Genomic DNA, 20,984 nt, shown 5'->3' on the forward strand with positions numbered 1-20,984 from the left:
TGAAGGAAACAGATGCAGATGTATATGTGAGATGTGTTTAAAACAGCAAGTCTCACAAAAGTACTTTCCAGCCTTCCTTATTTCTTTCAGTTGCTGATTGTGTTTGGTGCTGACAATTCTAAACAATTCAGGCTTTTTAATTGAAACTCTTTAAAGAAAAATTAACTGGATGGAAGCAAACAAATGAAGAATTTTTGTCTGGATTGGGGGGAAGTTTAACACATTTTTTTCATGAGTTGAATTGCAATCATCTGACTTACGGCTTCAGATGGGCACCCACGCAGGGGCTCACAGCAGGAGGAGAGAGGAAGGTAGGCAGGCACATTAAAGGAAAGCCAGTTACCAAGAGCTTGCATTTCATCATGGATTAGCTTGGCTGACTAGCATTCACTGCTTAAGGGCCAATGAGCAAAGGGGAAACAAGCAAGTTCATGTCCAGGATATTAAGTAACCCAGATTCTCAAACAGTGTGTATACCATTGCATTTTTGTTCTCAAACTCTATTAGTCTCACACACTTTAGTTTGCTGGTGAAGAAGACAAATCTTCATCAAATAGTTCGCAGAAGAGTTAGAAATATTCATATCGAATGCTAAAGACAGTTTTGGCCTGTTATTTTAAGAATAATTTAAGATGGCATCTCTCTTACCCAATAAATCCTATAAAATTATAGCCTCTAATTTTCAATTTCTGGCTATGATGAGTGTGAATTTGGGGAATTTTAATCTAACATGTCTGGGGAGCACGAGGCTAGGAAAGGGGAGCTACAGTAGTGGCCAAAATTGTGGAAACATTTTGGGAAAAGTGTATTTTCTAAAACTAGCTAATAACTCCACTTTTTTTTTCAATAGTACCATAAAATTATATATCAATGGAAAGATAATTCAATCAAGAATATAATGCAATAACTTTTATGAATAATTTGCTACTAGAATAGCAGTTACAGTATAAAGAAGAAAAGTGAAACACATAGAAAAAAAATGAGATATACAAAAATGATCACCAGTTCAGTGAATACTTAGTTGGGTAATCTTTAGCATGAACTACGGCTTTTAAACGTCTTCCCGTGGAGTGAACCAAGTCTTTTAGTTCTGCAGCTGTTATAATGTGAAACCAAGATTGAATGATTGCTTCTATTAACTGGGTTTTATTGCTGGGTCGCTTCTGACTAACAAGTTTCTTTAGTTGGCCCCATAGATTTTCAATTGGATTAAGGTCTGGGCTATTCCTGGGCCATTCCAGCAGTGGAATATGATTATCTTGAAACGCCAAAAAAAAAGTGGTGATATTAGACATCAAACTTCAAAAATACACTTTTCCCAAAAGGTTTCCACAATTTTTGCCACTACCGTAACTAACTTGAAGCAGAATGGATGTTGTCCCTAAGCATATCAAGCAAGGGGTAGTGTTATAAAAATTATAGCCTTACACACACTTATCTGAGATTAGGTTTTAGTGAATTAATAGACATTAAGTAACACTCCATGGGATATGGACCACAGAAAGCAATGAATAGGTTCAGTAAAAACTAGGTTGGCCTGATGGCATTTGTGCTCTACTAATGATAGTAGAGAAATGTCCCTGAGAATGTCTGGAGACCCTCCAGAGGCTTCTGCTCTAGCAATGGGCTGCAAGCCAAGCATATCACACAGTCCAGGCAATCTTATATTAATCTCTGTTAGTTTGGGGGACTGGCACAAAATCAGAATGTATGAACTTGTAAGAATCACTCATGGTCCTGGTCAACCTTGGAAAAGAGTCAGGTCCTTTACATGTCAGGATGCCAGGAAAGAAGACAATATGAGGGGAGGGGGGAAAAAACCCACACCTGATCTTATTCTTTAACCCCCATTAAACCTGGGAAATTATTCATGTGCTGGTTACTTTTAATTTTCAGAATTGTGCTCATCTTAATACTACTTAAACATTCATATGTTATGATTCACGATGTATCGGGAGGAAGGATAGCTTTTTAAAGATGTCATATTTAAGATCTACAAGTTTTCAATTAATGCTAATATCCAGCACTTTGACATTTTGAGAGGTTGTTCAGAAAGAATCCAGTTACTTAAAAAAAAAGGTTCTTCTACTCTTTGTGGAGTCTTTGCTCTTTCCCAGTTGCTTAGTGGCTCATTGATGTTTGTTCATGCTTAGCCATGTTAGCTCTGCCCCAATGAAATACTGGCAGAACTGTTCAAAGCTAATGGATTTTAAAAACCCACCACCAAGATACCAAAGATTAGTCATTCAGAACCATGCTTGATCAGAAGGGGAAGAAAAAGAGGGCATGCAAGAGGTAGGTTCAGATCAGGTTCTCACCAACATCTTTCGGCAGCTAAATGAGATCTAATTCTGATCTGGGCTGTTATGCCTTCAACTAAAGCAGAAACAGCTACAGAATCCATACCAGATGTGCACGGACTAAGAGAATGAGCTTATTTAAGTAAATTGGCCTGATCTGGCTGCAAATTCAATTACTGCACTAGAGTTTGTAGAGAGGCAGCAGGACTGCTATGAATCAGTTTGTTCATCTGGTGTTCTCTCAATCATGGAAACCTGACTGGTGCACTAGGCAGTGGTGGAATTCAAATTTTTTTACTACTGGTTCTGTGGGCGTGGCTTGGTGGGCTTGGTGTGGCTTGGTGGGTGTGGCATGGGAAGGATACTGCAAAATCCCTATTCCCTCCCCACTCCTGGGGGAAGGATACTGCAAAATTTCCATTCCCACCCGACTCTGGGGCCAGCCAGAGGTGGTATTTGCTGGTTCTCCAAACTACTCCAAGTTTCTGCTACCGGTTCTCCAGAACCTGTCAGAACCTGCTGAATAGCACCCCTGGCATGGAGGCTCGCCTCTGCTCTTAAACAGCTGAAAAAAATTCCAAAATATTTAACAGTTGGCTCTTGCAAGTCAGTATGAGATGACTCCAGCACACCCATTGGATAAATGACATGTCTTACAGTTGAGTGTCTACGGAGATTCTCAATCACTGAGGTCATGGTTGTCCCAAAGGTGTTTTTTCAAAAGGCAAACTGTCAGAACCAATCAGAACTGAAGAAGCTTCCTGGATGAGAAGTGAAATGACTTCAAGGGAAAAAAAACAAAGAAAGTCCAGTTGCCTCTTGAAAAAGCACCTTTGGAACAGTTGAGGTTAACATAACAAGTGCCTCACATTGGCACTTGTTATGGCAGCCTAACAGAATTTCAACAGTGGAAATAACTATCTAATTACAGGAAATTGTGCATGCAGTCTTAACTGCTGTGTGGCTACATGTAACTTCAATTGGATTTATATCTTGAGTGGTACAATGTGATTCAAATGGTGTGTTTATCTCCTGAGTTTGGAGCTGCAGACAGCTATCAATATTATGGAATCAACATTCTTCCAAGAATGGCTTCTTCCTAGGAATGGCTGTTGGCATTGGAGTGGAGTACTTCACATAGACGGGTCCCCTGCCCACCTTCATGATAGAAGCTTTCATTTGTATTTTGGAGGATTGGGAGATGTACGGCATAATAATTGTTCAAAAGCCATCTCCATCAAGGTGAGCTACACACCATTGCTGATTGATATATTCAAAATGCCATGTTTTGTTCTACAAGTGCATTCTATAGGATGCATAGAGGCGTAAAGGTAAAGGTTCCCCTCACACATATGTGCTAGTCATTCCTGACTTTAGGGGGCGGTGCTCATCTCTGTTTCAAAGCCGAAGAGCCAGCTCTGTCCAAAGACGTCTCTGTGGTCATGTGGCCGGCATGACTAAATGCCAAAGGCGCACGGAATGCTGTTACCTTCCCACCAAAGTGGTCCCTATTTTTCTATTTGCATTTTTTATGTACTTTTGAACTGCTAGGTTGGAAGAAGCTGGAACAAGTAACGGGAGCTCACCCCGTTACGCGTCACTAGGGATTCGAACCACTGAACTGCTGACCTTTTGATCGGCAAACTCAGTGTCTTAGCCACTGAGCCACTGCATCCCTTTTTGCATAGAGGCATCACTGTGGAATAAAATGTGGAATTTTGAATATATGCTTTATTTCTTAGTTATTTGTCTTGGTAACTTCATGCCTCCCCATCTAACATTGCTTATTTTATGGTAAATGTCTTTCTGCATATTAAATATTGTATGAACTGGCAAAGTAGGGCTAAATCCTGTGTACTCAGAAGGGATCTTTTAATTCTCTTCTTTTAGCTGGAAGGGCTGCCACAGGCAAGAAGGTATTGATTTATTCTCCACACTATCTGAGGGTAGGACAAAAAGAAATAGGTGGAAGCTTGTCAGGAGGAAGAAGATCCAAGCTGGAAATAAGGAAGATTTCCTGACATTAAAAATTATTAATCAATGGGACAACTTGCCTCCTGGAGTTGTGGGTGTTTCATTGCTAGAAGAAAAGATTGGGCAACCATTTATTCAAGGTGATATGAAGATTGGACAGGAGGTTGGATTAGAAAACCTCCAAGGTTCCTTCCAGCTCTATGACTCTATGATACAAAAAGCTAATGCGCTCATTCTGTTGCTCTCTGTCAGTATGCATTCCCTAAAGGGAGGTGTATATTACTGAGACATCTACAATATTTCAAATGTATGTTTAGGATATGGATAATTTTTTTTCATTTTCTCCCATCTGCAGAGTTCAGCTGACCTCCCTTCCTCCATATGCCCAACATAATACGAGGCCCAGAGTAAGAATTAGCAACTATTACCTAAAATAGGATCGCCTTGCCAAAAATCATGGATTTTTCCTCTGGGGCATTCCACAGCCACACTCAGGGGTTAGGTTTAATTAAGAATGGATACCCCTTATTCTCCCTTAAATGCTATTGGGATATTATTTTTCTACCTAGAAAGACTGTTAGTGACAGTCAAAGTAATATATGCAACAATTTGATTTTCTGGAAGCATGTGATTTTTGTTGTGGTCCGCCAGCAGCCTGCAGAGCTGGCAGCAGAGTCGGACAGTGAGGAGGTGGGGAAGAACATGGGCCAGTCCTGGAGTCTGGGGAAGGCCTGGACGAGGGCTCTGCATCGGAGGCGAGATGGGGCCAGGGCCATCTGGGAGTGATGCGCGGGCTCCGGAGCTCCCAGAGTCGGACCTCAGCGAGGCAGAGGAACAGGAGGAGCCTGTTCCTAGTGCACGTATGCGGAGAGCTGCCAGAAGGCAAGAGCAGCTAAAGCAAAAGGGATGACTCGGGAGTAAGGCCAGGAGATGATTGGCCCCTCCCATAAGGCTTAAAAGAGAAACAAAGGCACTTGAGCCCTTTTGCAGGAAAGCAGCGTTGCTAACTCTGTTTCCAGGAGGCATCTCTTGTCTGTTTCTGAACTTCGTGGGGCTTTGCCAAGTAAGGCCTTTGGCAGGGTGTCAAAGAAGATAAAGTTTGGTGATTATCCCAAAGGACTTGTTTGGCAACTAATTAGGACTCATCTGGGAATGAACGTAATTCTTAGCTGTTACAATAAAATAGGTTTGTTTGGGACTAATTGTGTCTTGTAATGACTCAGTAAGCCTAGGTCACAACAATTTTCTAAAATCTATACACTAAAAGGAATATCTGTCAAATATCAGAACAAACAAATTTCTGTAGCCACATGAGAATTTTAAATGTCAATGAGGAATATATAATTATTCTTTTAGTTCATGATTATGCCATATTAGCAGGATTATGCTAATAGCAAGGACCAGAGCAAGGTTAATGCATTCCCCTGTAGAATTTGTGCACTAGGTTTCACTGAGAAATAGTATTCCTCTAGTAAGCCAGCAAATTTATTTTAAAGAGGTTAATAATTTATGTTTTTGTTAGAAATATCTTAGAGAAATTTGTATCTTTTATGGATTGATGATGAATGTCAGCCTTGTATGCCATCATCGTCCTGATTCTGATAATTACATATTTGCCACAGTTAGCAGGGAGCACATTTTTGACCCACATTACTAAATTAACTACCAAAAAGAGATTCATTTAAATTATTACGTTATTTGCCTTTTGCTTAAAATAATGATTTGTTTAAAATAATTGCTTCCATTACTACTACTAGCTGACCTGCTTAATTAATGATATGCAGAATTAAGTAAAACCCACCATATGTTGTATTTTAACCTTATCTCCAGCAAGAAGAGTAAAGATGCAGCAAAATAGAGAGATACCCAGCAGGCGAGTCGTTGACCTAGCGATACATGGTGTAGTACTGCCCTATTTTAATTGTGTATTTCTGGTAAATGATCATGTACCCTTATTTACTATGGGCAATACCAAGCAGAGGATAGCTCAGAAAGAAATATGCCTTTATCACCATCTGGGAGCTGCTGGCTATATTTATACTTGCAGTACTTGCAAAACATTGCTGTTGCAATTATTATGATGGAAGGATGCATACTTCACGGTGATTTCATGAGAAGGGTGCACCAAGCAGAGATGAAAGGGGGTGAGGAAACAGCTGAGATGGGCCGATGGGTAGAAGGGAGAAAATGAGAGTGGGATTAAAATGGTGGTGGGTATCAGGAAGCTGAGAACGGTTTGCCTCTAAGTATGGCTTTACCAAAACCAAATGCCAACCTCCCTCTCCCAGCCTTTGTCTAAGCCACAGAACTTACACAGGTTGCTGTAAGGGGTTTGTGGTGAGACAGGGAAAGCAGGGGTTGGGGGAGAAGTCTCACCACCACTGGAAGGTGGACTGCTTGGAGAGGTCCCCTGAAACTCCTCCAAAGCTTCTTTGTAGCTATGAAGATGGGGCTGCGAAAGAGAGAATGAAAATAGAATTAGTTTCCAGAACTGGATACAGATAGTCATTGACTTACTACAAGTTCATTTAGTGACCGTTCGAAGTTACAATGGCACTGAAAAAAGTGACTTATGAACATTTTTCACACCTATGACCTCTATGGCAGCCCCGTGACCATGTGATCAGAATTCAGATGTTTGGCAACTGGCTTGTACTTATGACTGTTGCTATGTCCCCCAGGTCCTGCAATTCCCTTTTGCAACCTTTTGACAAGCAAAGTCAATAGGGAAGGCAGATTCACTTAACAACTGGGTTACTAGCTTATCAACTGAGTGATTCACCTGACAACTGTGGCAAGAAATGTCATAAAATGGAGCAAAACTCACTCAACAACAGAAATGTTGGGCTCAATTGCAGTCATAAGTCAAGGACTACCTGTAGTCTCCCTTCCTTTACATTTATTCCAACTCTTAGCAAATTAGTCAGCAGGGAGTTCCTTTTTCTCCAGATGCTTTCCTCTCCCCTTTCCTCCAGTTCTTTCTTCTTTCATAGATTTTACCCCTTTTTTTCATCAAAGATCTTTCACTTACTACATTCTTCAACTGCTAGTAAGATGTAGGGGGTGGGAGGAAGCAGAGGAGGCAAGTTGCAGCAGGTATTCCACAATTTCTTTTGCTGGGAGGAGGAATAAGCATGCAAATTTTTACTGCCCCTAACCAGTTCAATTTAATCCCCATGCTGAAGAAAGAGCCATCCATAGGGATGGCCAAATCAATTTTATGCAAATTCTCTGTTTTACAGATTTCAAAGCAAATGTGTGAAAATTTGTCATCTGAATTTCTTCTAAAGTATGCACTATTTTTGTGTGTATATGATATTTTATTGCCTTTCCAAGGATTCCTTAATGCTTTCATGCATTCTTTTTTTTCTCTAACAGCAATAGCACTTAGACTTATATACCGCTTCACAGTGCTTTACAGTCCTCTCTAAGCGGTTTACAGAGTCAGCATATTGCCCCCAACAATCTGGGTCCTCACTTTTATCAACTTGCAAAGGATGGAAGGCTGAGTCAACTATGAGGCAGCCAGGATCGAACTCCTGGCAAAGGGAATGCAGAATTAGCCTGCAAAACTGCATTCTAACCACTGCACCACTATGGCTCATATAGTTGCATATCTAAAATGCAACTTACTTTTTTGTTGTTGTTTGAGTGGCAAACTGCTTCATAATATTCTGTGAAAATGAGGATTTCAGTATACTAGACACTTGGGTAGGTTTGTCTCTAAATTCAAAATCAAATAGTCTTGATTTCTATCTCCATCCAACTAATGTTTGAACAGGGCCTCCTATACCAGACTCATTTGTTTATTCCACCTTACTGCCAAATGAAATTTCCTTTTAATACCTTGGTATTCTCTGTCTTCCACCAAGTATCTTGACCGCCATGCAAGGAGTTAAAAAGAAAATCATATTTTAAAAAAGTACCTCCTTAGGTCTTCCTCCAGGATTGGCAGCGATGGTGCTGACCACCTCTGGTGAGACACAGTGAATTGGTGATCGGACAGTTGGGCTTCGTGGTGAACTGGGTTCTTGGGGACTGTTCTCGTATTGACCCTCACTGGTGGTACGTCTCCGGACAAGGGCTTCACCTTCCTCTGGTGATTTCTCCTGGGGCAGCTGCACTCCTGCAAATTCAATGATGTGAGGAAGGAAGATGCTAAGTATGGGATAAGTTCTAATACATACAGAAGATCTTGGAAAGTTGGCATTCAGCTCTTTAGGCTGCATCTTAGCATGGGAAAGAAAGAGGCAGTGAGAGCTAATAATGTATTAGTAAATTCACAAAATTTCTCTTTAATGGCAGATTATTAGCGTGGCAATTTAGAATATCACTTATTTAATTCATATAGTCTAGGAAAATCTTTTAGATCAGGTGTACATAAACTTTTTTACAATTAAAGTCATGTGGCCTCTGAGTGGCATGCCAGGCAATGCCCTCCCCAATGTAAGTGAGCTTGTCTTTATTCAGAATTATAATCACCCAATAAACACTCCTGAAAAAAAAGTTGTTCATTAAGAATTAGAAAACATCAGGAAAATCCTAGGATACTGTTCTTGCAGCATTTTAAGATCTAAATAGAATTAAAAGGACAGCTTCTTCTCACAGTTGTTTGCTAGAGAAAAGCAAGAATTTTTTAAAGAAGTTGGGAGGCCTCCAACCCATCTGACTATTTTTACAACAAGACCCCAGGGTGTCACAAAATCTAAAGAACAGGCTAGCACTTGCTTAATCAAGTCAACCAACCCATCTCTTTACGACTGAGCCCAAGGAAATTCTTTACTGCTAATATACTGTACATCTAGTTCTTCGAAACGTTCAACAATAATAAGTTCTGTTTCTCCCGACAACAAAAGGAATGTCTGATGCACAGCAACGAGGTCCTAAAAACCATACAAATATGTCCCACTGCTGTACAATAAACAATGCAGGGAAGGAACCCATTCAAAGAAGAACTAAAGGTTCAGTTATGAAACCAAATTATGTTTGTTGCAGTAACTGGAACTTTATACAATTAATTTTTTACAGAGAGAAATTCTCCTCATCCCTTTCTTAAATTTGCAGGGATACAGTTTGCAGAAACTACATTGAAACCTGTACAGCCCCCAGCTAAAGAAAAGAGTCGGGCACCTGGATCTCATTCCAGCTTACCTATTCCTTCTTGTTTACAAAAACAGTAGCCGATGCCCTCTTCATGCAACCTGTCTTTTACATGTTTGTTTTGCTCTTATTTATTTTTTTTAATTAAATTTATATGCCGCCCTTCTCCGAAGACTCAGGGCGGCTTACAATGTTCTCAGCAATAGCCTTCATCCTTTTGTATATTTATACAAAGTCAGCTTATTGCCCCCACAAACTGAGTCCTCATTTCACCTACCTTAGAAAGGATGGAAGGCTGAGTCAACCTTGAGCCTTGGCGAGATTCGAACCCTGCAGTAATTGCAGCAGCTGGTCTTAATCTTAATAACCAGCTTAATCTTAATCTTAATCTTAATAACCAGCTTAATAACAGGGTGCCTTAAACCGCTGTACTACCAAGGCTCTTAATAAGGCAGCCAGGAAGGTAAAGCAGTGGGTGAGATTCTTAAAATGTTTATCAAACACATTCATGGGAGTTTTGATCTACATCTGAGCCCTTGACAGGTCTGGATCTTTCCTTAACTCATACCAGCCATACCACCTTCTCAAGACGGAGGAAGCAGTGGGGAAAAGTAGATAAACCAGATTTTGGGGAACCCCAATATAGAATTAAGCAGAAGAGATTCAAACAGTCAAATTGTATCAGCCAGAACAAAGGGGGGAAATCTATTCATTTAGAGACAAAGAGAACTCCAACAGCTCCACATGTAACAGTCATTAAGAAAGGCAACGGCAGAGTTGTTTCTTAAAAAGAAGACAGATCGTTTTCTACATTTGCCAGGCTTCAAATCTTTTAAACATCCCCCAAAGCCATTTTCCTTTAAAGCCTTACCTTCAATGGCCAAGTTTAAACATAGTCACATTTCAGTGAACTAATAAATGCAAAACACACACTGTTTTTCCTGCTTTTCTGAAGCCTTATGGCTGGAGCAGCACATAATCAAAATACTATGATGCAGCTGCAGGAGGTCCAGTAAAGACTGGATTTAGATCTGTTTCCATCTATCTCTGAACTGTGCCTTCCTCGAATTACATTATAAGTTACAATGGCACTAAAAAAAGTGACTTGTGACCGTTTTTCACACTTACAACCGTTGAAGCATCTCCATGGTCGTGTGATCAAAATTCAGATGCTTGGCAACTGACTCTTACTTATGACAGTTGCGGTGCCCTGAGGTCATGTGATCATCTTTTGGAACGTTTTGATAAGCGAATTGAATGGGGAAGCCAGATTCACTTAACAACCATGTTACTAACTTAACAACTGTAGTGATTCACTTAACAATAGTGGCAAGAGCGGTCGTAAAATGGGGCAAAACTCACTTAACAACTGTCTCACTGAGCAGTAGAAATTTTGGAGTCAGTTGTGGTTGTAAATTGAGGACTACCTGTAGATGGAAGCTGATTTCCTCAGTTAATCCAACCACATGCACAAACCCCAATTCTCCACTAAGTAAAGGTAAAGGTTCCCTCGCACATATGTGCTAGTCATTCCCAACTCTAGGGGGAGGTGCTCATCTCCGTTTCAAAGCCGGAGAGCCAGCACTGTCTGAAGACATCTCCGTGGTCATGTGGCCAGCATGACTAAACGCCAAAGGTGCACGGAATGCTGTTACCTTCCCATCCTATTTTTCTACTTGCATTTTTTACCTGCTTTAGAACTGCTAGGTTGGCAGAAGCTGGGACAAGTAACGGGAGCTCACCCTGTTACATGGCACTAGGGATTCAAACCGCTGAACTGCCAACCTTTCGATCGACAAGCTCAGCGTCTTGGTCACTGAGCCACCACGTCCCTAATTCCCCACTATTTTGTACATATTTGTAGCCTGTCTGGCAAAAACATGAAGGTCAATTTATGGTTAATCCTAAACCAAAAGAGCACTAAATCACTGCAAGAAACTAGTGGTAGGGTCCCAAGAATCTTTGAGGGAAGCCCTAAGCATGTTCTTGAGGAAGAGAGGTAAATTTAAGCTATCAAGTAGAGAAGAGGTGTGTGTATCTCTCTCTCTCTCTCTCTCTCTCTCTCTCTCTCTCTCTCTCTCTCTCTCTCTCTGGGTGTGTGTGGGTGTGTGTGGGTGTGGGTGTGGGTGTGTGTGTAAGCAGCAAGGCCTGAGCAAGAGATAATGCCCATTATAACAAGAGCAAAGAATCAGAATGAAGCTGCTCATGTGTGAAGGAAAACCCTGAGATGATGCCGGTGTCCTTCAAGGCTCTGCATTCCACTTTTCTCCCATCTGAAGAAAATGGTCATTGCTGGGCTGCTGCAGGCCTATTTCAAATATCTCTTGCACCAGAGTCCAATCCTCTCCTCCTGCTCCTACCTCATTTTCCCCCTGCCCTTCTGTGCTTTGTTTCCTCCTTCCTTTAAAGAGTGTAGGCAGTGGGTGGGGGGATGGATAAGGAAGAACAGAGCCAGTATTTCAGAGCCAAGAATGACAATGCTTTGGCTTACAGCAACCCAGCTTGCCAGGAATGATTGAAGACCAGCTGAAAAAGATGGGCCCATTTAGTGAATTGTAGTTTTGGCATTCTCTCCCTTCTGCATTATATTTGCTAGCAAAATTACAAGCTTAGTGTTGCATGTCCTTAGGGTAAGGCCATAAAGTACTGTAACCTTTAACTAAGCTCTCCAGTGATAGAGAAACAATGCGGGCCTCCAGCAAGTCGAACAAAGCACACTCTAAGAAAATCCATCCATCATCATTAAACTTAGAGTCACCTTATAGGGGAGTTGGTCAGCATATAAATTTGACGACAGATAGATCAATAGATCGACAGATCGATAGATGATATAGATAGATAGATAGATAGATAGATAGATAGATAGATAGATAGATAGATAGATAGATTGATAGATTGATTAAACTTTGGATCTTGGAAGCAACTTCAAGCTGTATCACAAAAGACTCCAGGAGAAACCTACTTATTGTGGCCAATCAGGGAGGATGGAGGATGGTGTACGTATTAATTGAAGTGCTCTCATTTTGTGTGTTATCATTTTGTAAAACAAGGAAAGCAGCACATGAAATAGTGGTGGCAGCATGGATTGCTGAACTTTTCTGTTTCTTCCTCTCCTCCATTTCTTAAAAGACTTTGCATAACTCTGATTCCAGAGACAGAATAAATACAGTGAGAAATGGCAAAAGCAAAAAAAAAAAAAAAAAAAGTTTCCATGTAATTGTATCCAAGTGTGATAAAATCATACGTATATTTTATGTTATTCTCATTTAGGTAGAAAGGAAAGTCCAACCTAATGATGTAAAGGGTTTCCTAAGAACATCAGAGCAGCTTCAGTAGATGAGACCACAGGTCCATTTAATCTTGTGTATTACTTCCAACAATAACCAGACAGATACTCCAGAGAAACTAACATGGCTAGACATGAAAATAGCTAATTGGTATTCAGAAGGGCAACAGGGAAATTTCTATTTTGCAGTCCTAGCTAATAACTAGAACTGCAAAATAGGACTGAATAAGCCTATTTTAAAGTTTTGTGATTCTGCACAGATCTCAAAAATATTTTGAAGCACATTTTGTATAAAAACCTCTTCTGTCATTCATTCTAGCAGAGATGCCAAGACCACCTCCTTCATTCTCAAAAGTAAGCTGCATTTTTTTTGGTTTGGTTACAGAAGAGAACAGAAGTCTAATTCACAAACCCACACTTGTACACATAGGAGACATTCCTTCCGTAATATTTTCATATTAGTGGCTGAACCTAGATTTATGAAGGTACAATTCAAACTAAACAATGAGTATTACAGAAAGCAGAAGAACTGGTGAGGTGTATAAGTGCAAAAAAGAAAATATGAGATCTGGTGCAATCACTGAAATGGCAGGGAATCGAAAAAGCACCTAATTGAGAAGTTGTAAAATGTGTAACACTCATTTAAATGGCATCATGAACTATAGAGAGGTTTTCAGTTTTTTTAAAGACAACTTAAAAGGAGAGAAAAATGGAAGTTTGAACATCTATTATCTAGTGATAGGGGAACCATTAGCCTTTTGTCCTTCTCAAAAAAAAAGAAAAGAAAAAGGTCAGGCGTTAAAGTAAAAAAATAGATTTGCAAAAGCAAATCAGGGAAAATGTGAGGATTATAAATGGCTGTTGATCTCATATAACTCACTTTCCTCCTCCTCGTGATAATTTCACAATAAGTACCACATCGAGAAGCAGCCGAAAACAAGACTGAAGTTCAAGTATCACTCAGCCCTAAAATTCATTGCATGAGTTTGAGCCAGTCACTCTCTCTAAGGGACAGGAGGATATATTCTTTGAAGGAAATGCAGTGTATAAGTATAATTAACACCATTGAGTCCCTCACCTGCATCCTGTCTTTAAAAATAAACATTTCTTTGAGGTGGTTTTTGCAAAACAGAACAGTAATAAAAATGCATTAAAAATAAGCAGCGTCAAATAGCATGCGAAAAATAGTAAAATCAATCATAATAATGCTTACAGGAAGAAGAGTTTCCACAGTATCTAAAATGAGAGCATAAAAAGCAAGATGGAATCCCAGAATAACACTGCCCTCAAAGAGATTAGTTTTCCTGATTAGTTTTCCTCCACCGGATCAAACGGCAAAGAAAAGCTAATGTTGTTTTTAATAATAAATATCGACAATGTTTCTTGTTTTTAGATTGACATTAAACGTATCACTAAATTTTACAGGAAACACAGTATTTGATAAGTTATCTCTGTGCTATGTCTCATGTATGAGCAGCAAGGAAGGTTTTTAAACTATGATTGCTTTTTAACAGGCCACAATAGCTTGGTTCACCCCTAATATTCTACTAAATCATAATATTTGGGGGGGGGGAGAATCCACATACTTCAGTAATGTGGATACAATAGACATCATTGGTTTAGCGTAATGATGAACCAAGCCAGGGTGTGATGTAATTAAGCAATTTATCTAAGGAGTAATAAACAAGAAGAGATATAAAATGGCACTAAACTCTCAGATTACTGTGAATTTCCCATGACTATTGGAAGCTATTGCAGAATTACCAGATGTTGCTTCACATCTGCTTGAAGAGCAGGCTGAGCCCCATGTCACTCAGAAAACTGTTACTGGACACTTACGTGCACCAGGTGCTGGTTTCCTCCATCAGACATGTGGTTTCTTGAAAATAGGAAACTTTAGTTTGCAAGCAGTGAACTTTGTAGCAGAAACAACTAGATTTTGCACTAGTTTCTAGCCCTGAACAATCTGGGTACCCCCATTGATGGGGCTGCCTGGTTCACCCTGCTACCCAGCTTGTTAGACCCTAGTATGATGGCCAAGTCAAAAGTGGCTAATTGCAAAAATTCTTCATAGCAGAAAGGGTGTGTTGGCTTCCCTCCATAATGCACAGTGATGCCAGCAGTGTAATTATTTTACTATGTTTACAAGGGGGCAGGGGAAATTGCATGAAACTAACGAAGTGCCATGCCTTCCAATACCGACTGCATGGGACATTTCAGTGTTCATCTGCTGGCCAGAAATGGAAGGTTAGCTATTGCATCTTTACTAGCACTGTTGACTCTCAAGGGAACAAATTGTAACCATTCCCATGTTGTCTTTGTCTAAATCAGGAGTCTCAAAACTTGGCAATTTGAAGACTTTGGACTTCCGCGCCCAGAATTCTTCAGCCAACAAGTCTTAAAGTTGCCAAGTTTGGAGACTCCTGGTCTAAACGGTAAAAACAGCCCCCAAACTCTCTTTCTTTTCAGTTATTAAATTTGTACCTTCACTTTAAAGGAAAATAATATTTTACAGTATTTATGAGAGAACCCTTACTACTGTACCGAATGTGTAGCTTGATCTGCCTTCACCAGTCATTTGAGCAGTTAAGAGATTAGCAAGATTGGACTCATGCTGGGGAGAAATATGACTAAGATAAGAGCAGCCAACTATCCATTCACTCACTGTAGGCGCCCCTCCCAAACCCCAGGAATACTAATGCTTCTCAGTAGAAGAGATAATACCATTTAGAGAAATCTTTGGAAATCACAGTTATTCATTAGTGCTGAGATTTTTTCATATGTATGAATGGTTGCCATCATTCTAACAATATTCTATAAAGCTTATGTGCCTGGGCCCCAAAGTGTGAAATAAATCATGCATGCAGCAGTGCCCATTCCAGTTTTCCTTCCACTCCTTTAAAATTTGGGGGAAAGGGAAGTGAGGTTTGTACGTATACATCTTCATTCCTCAGTGAGTCCAGAAGCCAAAGTGACAGGCTATCAGGCATACGGCATGCTTTTGCATTAATTCTGGAGCTGTCTGTCAGACAAGCAACGCCTGCATGAGATCGCTGACCCCAGGCCCTCTGGAAGCAAAGAGTGGAGTAGCAAAAAGTCACTTTCCAAATCAACTAAAGCATTGTGAAATTTTGCAGTTCAAATTCCAAACCTTTAAGGACAGATCTGGGTGGATTCAGAAGGGCCAAGTATCCTGTAATTGGTAGAAATTAAACAGATTAAACAATAGCAGCTTCTGTTAGAATGGTAGTCCTTCTTACTGTAATACAAAGATTGACACAACTCAACATGGACTAGTCCTATCTAACAATGATGCAAAACTAACACAAACATTTATATACCAATAGGGTTTTTTTTTTTTAAAAAGGTGAAATATAACAACAAAATGTTCAGGATTCCCAACTGCTGAAAAGGAACTTCCAGTAAAAGGTCATTCTTCTCTGGAGAACTTTGAGCTTGCTGTCCCATACATATTCCCCAATATGTAACAGGACACTATGAAGCAACTGCACTTTTGAAATCCATTGACAGCCTCCTTCCCCCCAGAGTGGTCCTCATGAATCAAAACGTCTAGAATTTACACACCCACATGCTCACCCTCCCTCCGTTTGCCATGCAGAACTGGAAGCCTCAGTCCTGATTCCATTCAGTGCCGCCAGGCTCCATGGAAAGATCTGCAGTAAAATGCCACAGCAGTGCTGTAGAACACACAGAGGCCCTTAAATAACTTTGGCATCTGGCCAAGCTGTATTGAAAGTGAATATTCCATTCTTGAACCTTTGCCTCTTTCCATAACAATCCCATGCAAACTTCCCCCCCCCTTCATCAGTTCCATGCACACTTCAACATGTATGGAAATATTGACTTAGTGCCAGTCACAAAGCAGAGGTGAAAGTGGTCGCCCTGAAGAAGACAAGCTCTCCCCAGCCAGACCTTGTGTGAGTGATTTCTAACTACACACCACGGATGAGCATCACATAGAGCAAATGGATACCTCAATGAGCTCACTAGACACACTGTTATAGAGGAAAGGAAAGGGGGGTGGGTGGGAGGAGGAGGAGAAAAACACAATGATAGAAACAAAAATGCTGGAATTCATAAGGCTGTTTTAGAGTCCAGACCTGGTCACCACATTGATTTGAGAAAGATAAATATGGGAATTCTTTTATTCATGGTAGTCTACAGATTCTGATTACCAGATTTCCTACTCCCTTTATTATTATTTTTAAAAGTCTTTGAATGAGGATAAGGATGGTGAAGAAATCTGGTCAACTGGATTAAGGAATGCCTTTTGTCCCACAGTAATACAACAGAATAATTGTATTATTCTGAAGAGGCATGCCTTCTAATTCATGGGTTGTTTTTTTTTTTAACAAGTTATGGAAGACTGTTTGTGAATAGACAAAGCTGCCCAATTTGTGAATGCACCTAATATATGCTTTCCAAATGTACTTACATGGGAGGGGGGAGCTTATTGTGGTGTGAAGTCATCCCTAACAATGAAAAAGCAAAAGATAAATTTCTCACTTTCTGAAAAGTGATGTGGTAAATAAACGAATGGTGCCGTGTTAGAAAGGACTCTAAATTAGCCATATCCTTCCAGCCCCACAGTATGGAAAAAAGCTGCATCTCCCCAATTTCAAGTTCATGCCAGAGCGAAGGAGCCCAGTGCCATGCTAGGAGGATCTACGGCAGGAAAGTCCAGGGAGAAAGATGGAAAAGCAGCAACAGAACAAACCAGAAAAGGAGAAGGATCGTTGTCGGTGAAGAGGAGGATGGGGGCTTTTCATGCTGTTCCGGAGGTCCCGGAGTTTGGCGTTGTATTCTGACAAGGTGAGATGAAGGTAGGGCAGATAGGAGTAGAGAAGCAGAAGGTCAACCAAGGAAGAAACAAAATCCATCATGGAGAGTGTGTGGGACAAAGAGGACACAGAGAGAGAACAAGATTACAACAAAGGAGAGGGGGGGAAAGGGAAAAGAACATAAGAGAAAATATTAGTTGAAATCTTACCCCAAGACTTTTAGACATTGTGATATGGCTTGAGAGTAGGTCATAATGCATGACCTGAAGAGAGCTCTTCAATTATTATTCTTTCACTGTACCTTGGGTATATAGAGGGTAACCTCAGGAATGAAAATTTGGAGGTAATCACAAACACCATTCAGACTGCTAACTTTCTTTGGACTCAAACTATGTTCATGGCACAGTCTTTATCAACCTGGGATATGGATCTCAGTTTCAATCAGAAAATGAAAGAAGACACATGGTGTTCTAAAGGTCCAGTCATGTCCACTTCTCAGGGGTGCTGCTCATCTCTGTTTCTCAGCCAAGGGAGCCAGCGTTGTTCAAAGACATTTCCTTGGTCATGGCGCCAGCATGACTATACACCGAGGCGCATGGAACACTATTGCCTTCCCATCAAACTGGTACCTATTTATCTACTCGCATTTGCATGCTTTCAAACTGCTAGGTTGGAAGGAACTGAGGCAAGTTATGGGAACTCACCCCATTGCGCAGCACTCAGGACTTCAGCTTTTCCAGCTGACAAACTCAGCATCCTTAACTGCTGCGCAGGATGTGGTCTGTTGCGGCTTCTTTATCTGTATTCCTCTCAAATATAAACAAAGTGGAAAAGAAGAACTCCACTGAGCAATGGTATAGCTACTTTTTTCCCCTTTGCTAAACTGGGAGTAGCTGTGGCTACCATGTGACGCATCCGACCTGCAGGCTGCGAGTTTGACACCCCTGGTATAGACTGAGCCCAGAGGAAGAAATAAATGAAATGAAAAAGAGAGCAGCAATAATACTAGGAGTGAAAGGCCCTGTGGATATCTCATCTAAAGAGCTGACAGTATGACAGGATAGGGACAAAATGCAAACGCATCCATGATGTAAATGTGGCTCTATACCTACTCATACTATAAGAAATGGAGTATGTGTAATACAGAGATACCTGTGCCTCATTCAGCAAATGTAGCTGCACTTCCTCCTGACCAAAGGATCAGCCTATCTCACCTTCCTGTTCTGAATTTCTTCCTCTCCATCAATAGCACTTACATTTCAATGATTCCATTAAAATATTTTGCCATTGCAGCGATGTGCTCATTTTTTAATACTCATCTGAGTATCCATTTGTTACTGAATAGTTAAAGCAGAAAATACATCTACAGGTAGTCCTTGAATTACAACAGTTGTTTAGTGACTGTTCAAAGTTATAATGGCACTGAAAACAGTGAGTTATGACCGCTTTCACACTTATGACCATGGCAGCATCCCATGGTCACACGATCAAAATTCAGATGCTTGGCAAATGGTTCACATTTATGACCGTGGCAGTGTCCCAGGGTCATGTGGTCACTTTTTGTGATTTTCCGACAAGCGAAGTCAATGGGGAATCCAGATTCACTTAACAACCATGTTACCGATTTAATAAATGAAATGATTCACTTAACTATAGTGGCAAGAAAAGTCATAAAATGGGGCAAACTCGCTTAACAAACATTTCACTTAGCGACATAAATTTTGGACTGAATAGTGGTCGTAACTTGGGGACTCCCTGTATTTCACAAGCCTGATACAATCCTCACATACAATCTTTATCAAGTACTTTTTGCATGACTGTCAGTTCTGACAGTGTAGGTTATTTAGCTAACAGTGAATATGGAAAAAATTAAGGTGGCAGCTTAATTTAAGGTGGCACCCTGTTATTAAGCTTATTAAGACCAGCTGCCTGCAATTACTGCAGGGTTCAAATCTCGCCAAGGCTCAAGGTTGACTCAGCCTTCCATCCTTTCTAAGGTAGGTGAAATGAGGACCCAGTTTGTGGGGGCAATAAGCTGACTTTGTATAAATATACAAAAGGATGAAGGCTATTGCTGAGCACATTGTAAGCCGCCCTGAGTCTTCGGAGAAGGGCGGCATATAAATCAAATTAATATATATATATATATATATAATTCTAATATTATTCCATACTTTTGAAGAAAAGTTTAGACTCATATTTGGGAAGTACAAAAAAAAATCAGTAGGAATAACAGAGATTGCCTTCCTACAGATAGTAGTTCTTGACTACAACCCTAATGGAGAGCTCAGAATTTTGATTGCAAATCATTACAATTGTAAGCCAAGGCACCATGTGACCTGACTCAATTTTATAACCATTTTACAATGGTCATAAAGTGAATCATCATGATCATTAAGCAAATCACATTGTGGTTAAGCAAATCGTGTCATCCTTAAATAAATCCAGCATATCCAATGGGCGGGGGTTTTTCCTGCTGGAAATTGACCCCCCCAAAAAAAGTCACAAATTGTGGCCATGTTACAATGGGACATCATTCCTGGCCTTAAATGTAAGCCAGTTGTCAAATACCTGAAATGAGATCACATGACTGCAAAGGTGGCTGCAGCACCAATACAGCAATGATAACTTCCAGGACAAGTTATAAATAGTCTTTTTTAAAGTCTGTTTGTAACTTCAAATGGTCTTCAAGCAACTGGCTTAAGTCAATTCATATATCAAGAATAAAAAAGTTAATATTAAAAGCATTTCTCTCTACCTCTGATTCAGTATTTCCAAATAGGCCGCAATCCTATACCTAAAAGTTCCCTTTTGGTGGAACTTACTGCAGGACAGACGTATATAAGACTGTGCTACATCTGTTATTTGGCAACAATGAAATTATGTTTTGCTAGTAATATGATTTATTTTAATAATAACACTTTAAAACATATGTAATCTCCTACACCCAAATCTGGACTCAAGGTAGGTTTTAATCCATCCTAAATATCAGGGAATTTGTAAATTTCTTCAATATGAAGTTCCACACACACCCTCCACTGCAAAAGGCTCGCATAGGAGAGGCAAGCGTATAATACAAACTAAATTGTATAAATAACTCCATTGATTCAGAGGAGGTTAAATATAGTCCCAACTATCCCAGTCCTTTGGGGTGGGGATCTAAATTACTTTGCTTCCCTCTCATGTTGTGTGAGCAGCTTAGCAGGGAATTGGTTCATTCTAGTTTTAGAAACTGAGATGATGTCCTAGACAGTAAAAACAACTCCTCTGTAGGGACTTCTCTCTAGTTTCCATCTGCCTAAAGCATTTGGGAGCTGCAAAAAAAAAAAAGGGTGGACAGTAATATAAGTAAGACTTTCCCTCTTACGTTTCTCTGCACTTGATGCACCACAAATTGTTTCCACTTCTGAAAATAAGAAAGAGGGCAGGGAAGCAAGAGCCTCCCAGCATCTTCTGAAATGGTTGGAATGGCTAAAGTAATGTTTCTCAAACTCGGCAACTTCAAGAAGGGTTGATTTGGGA

The 20,984-nt window shown here is 40.3% G+C and overlaps 1 protein-coding gene across 7 annotated transcripts in view; it reads right to left on the reverse strand.

Annotated features, from left to right (window-relative positions):
* Nucleotides 1-20,984, reverse strand: part of TNS1 (tensin 1) — a 236,648-nt gene that overhangs the window by 38,330 nt on the left and 177,334 nt on the right. For 5 of the 7 annotated variants that reach the window (XM_070952600.1, XM_070952525.1, XM_070952752.1 and 2 more), the window contains 4 exons: nt 17,399-17,485; nt 15,812-15,853; nt 8,201-8,400; nt 6,588-6,726 (listed from right to left, as the gene is read on the reverse strand). In XM_070952600.1, coding sequence (XP_070808701.1) covers nt 6,588-6,726; nt 8,201-8,400; nt 15,812-15,853; nt 17,399-17,485 — 468 coding nt within the window. The remainder of the gene's footprint in view (nt 1-6,587; nt 6,727-8,200; nt 8,401-15,811; nt 15,854-17,398; nt 17,486-20,984) is intronic. The other 2 variants (XM_070952836.1, XM_070952672.1) reach the window with 2 other exon arrangements.

Source organism: Pituophis catenifer, unplaced genomic scaffold (genome assembly GCF_029215685.1).
Source record: "Pituophis catenifer annectens isolate HBS135680 unplaced genomic scaffold, rPitCat1.0.hap2 SCAF_1, whole genome shotgun sequence".
In the NCBI taxonomy this organism is placed as follows: Eukaryota; Metazoa; Chordata; class Lepidosauria; order Squamata; family Colubridae; genus Pituophis; species Pituophis catenifer.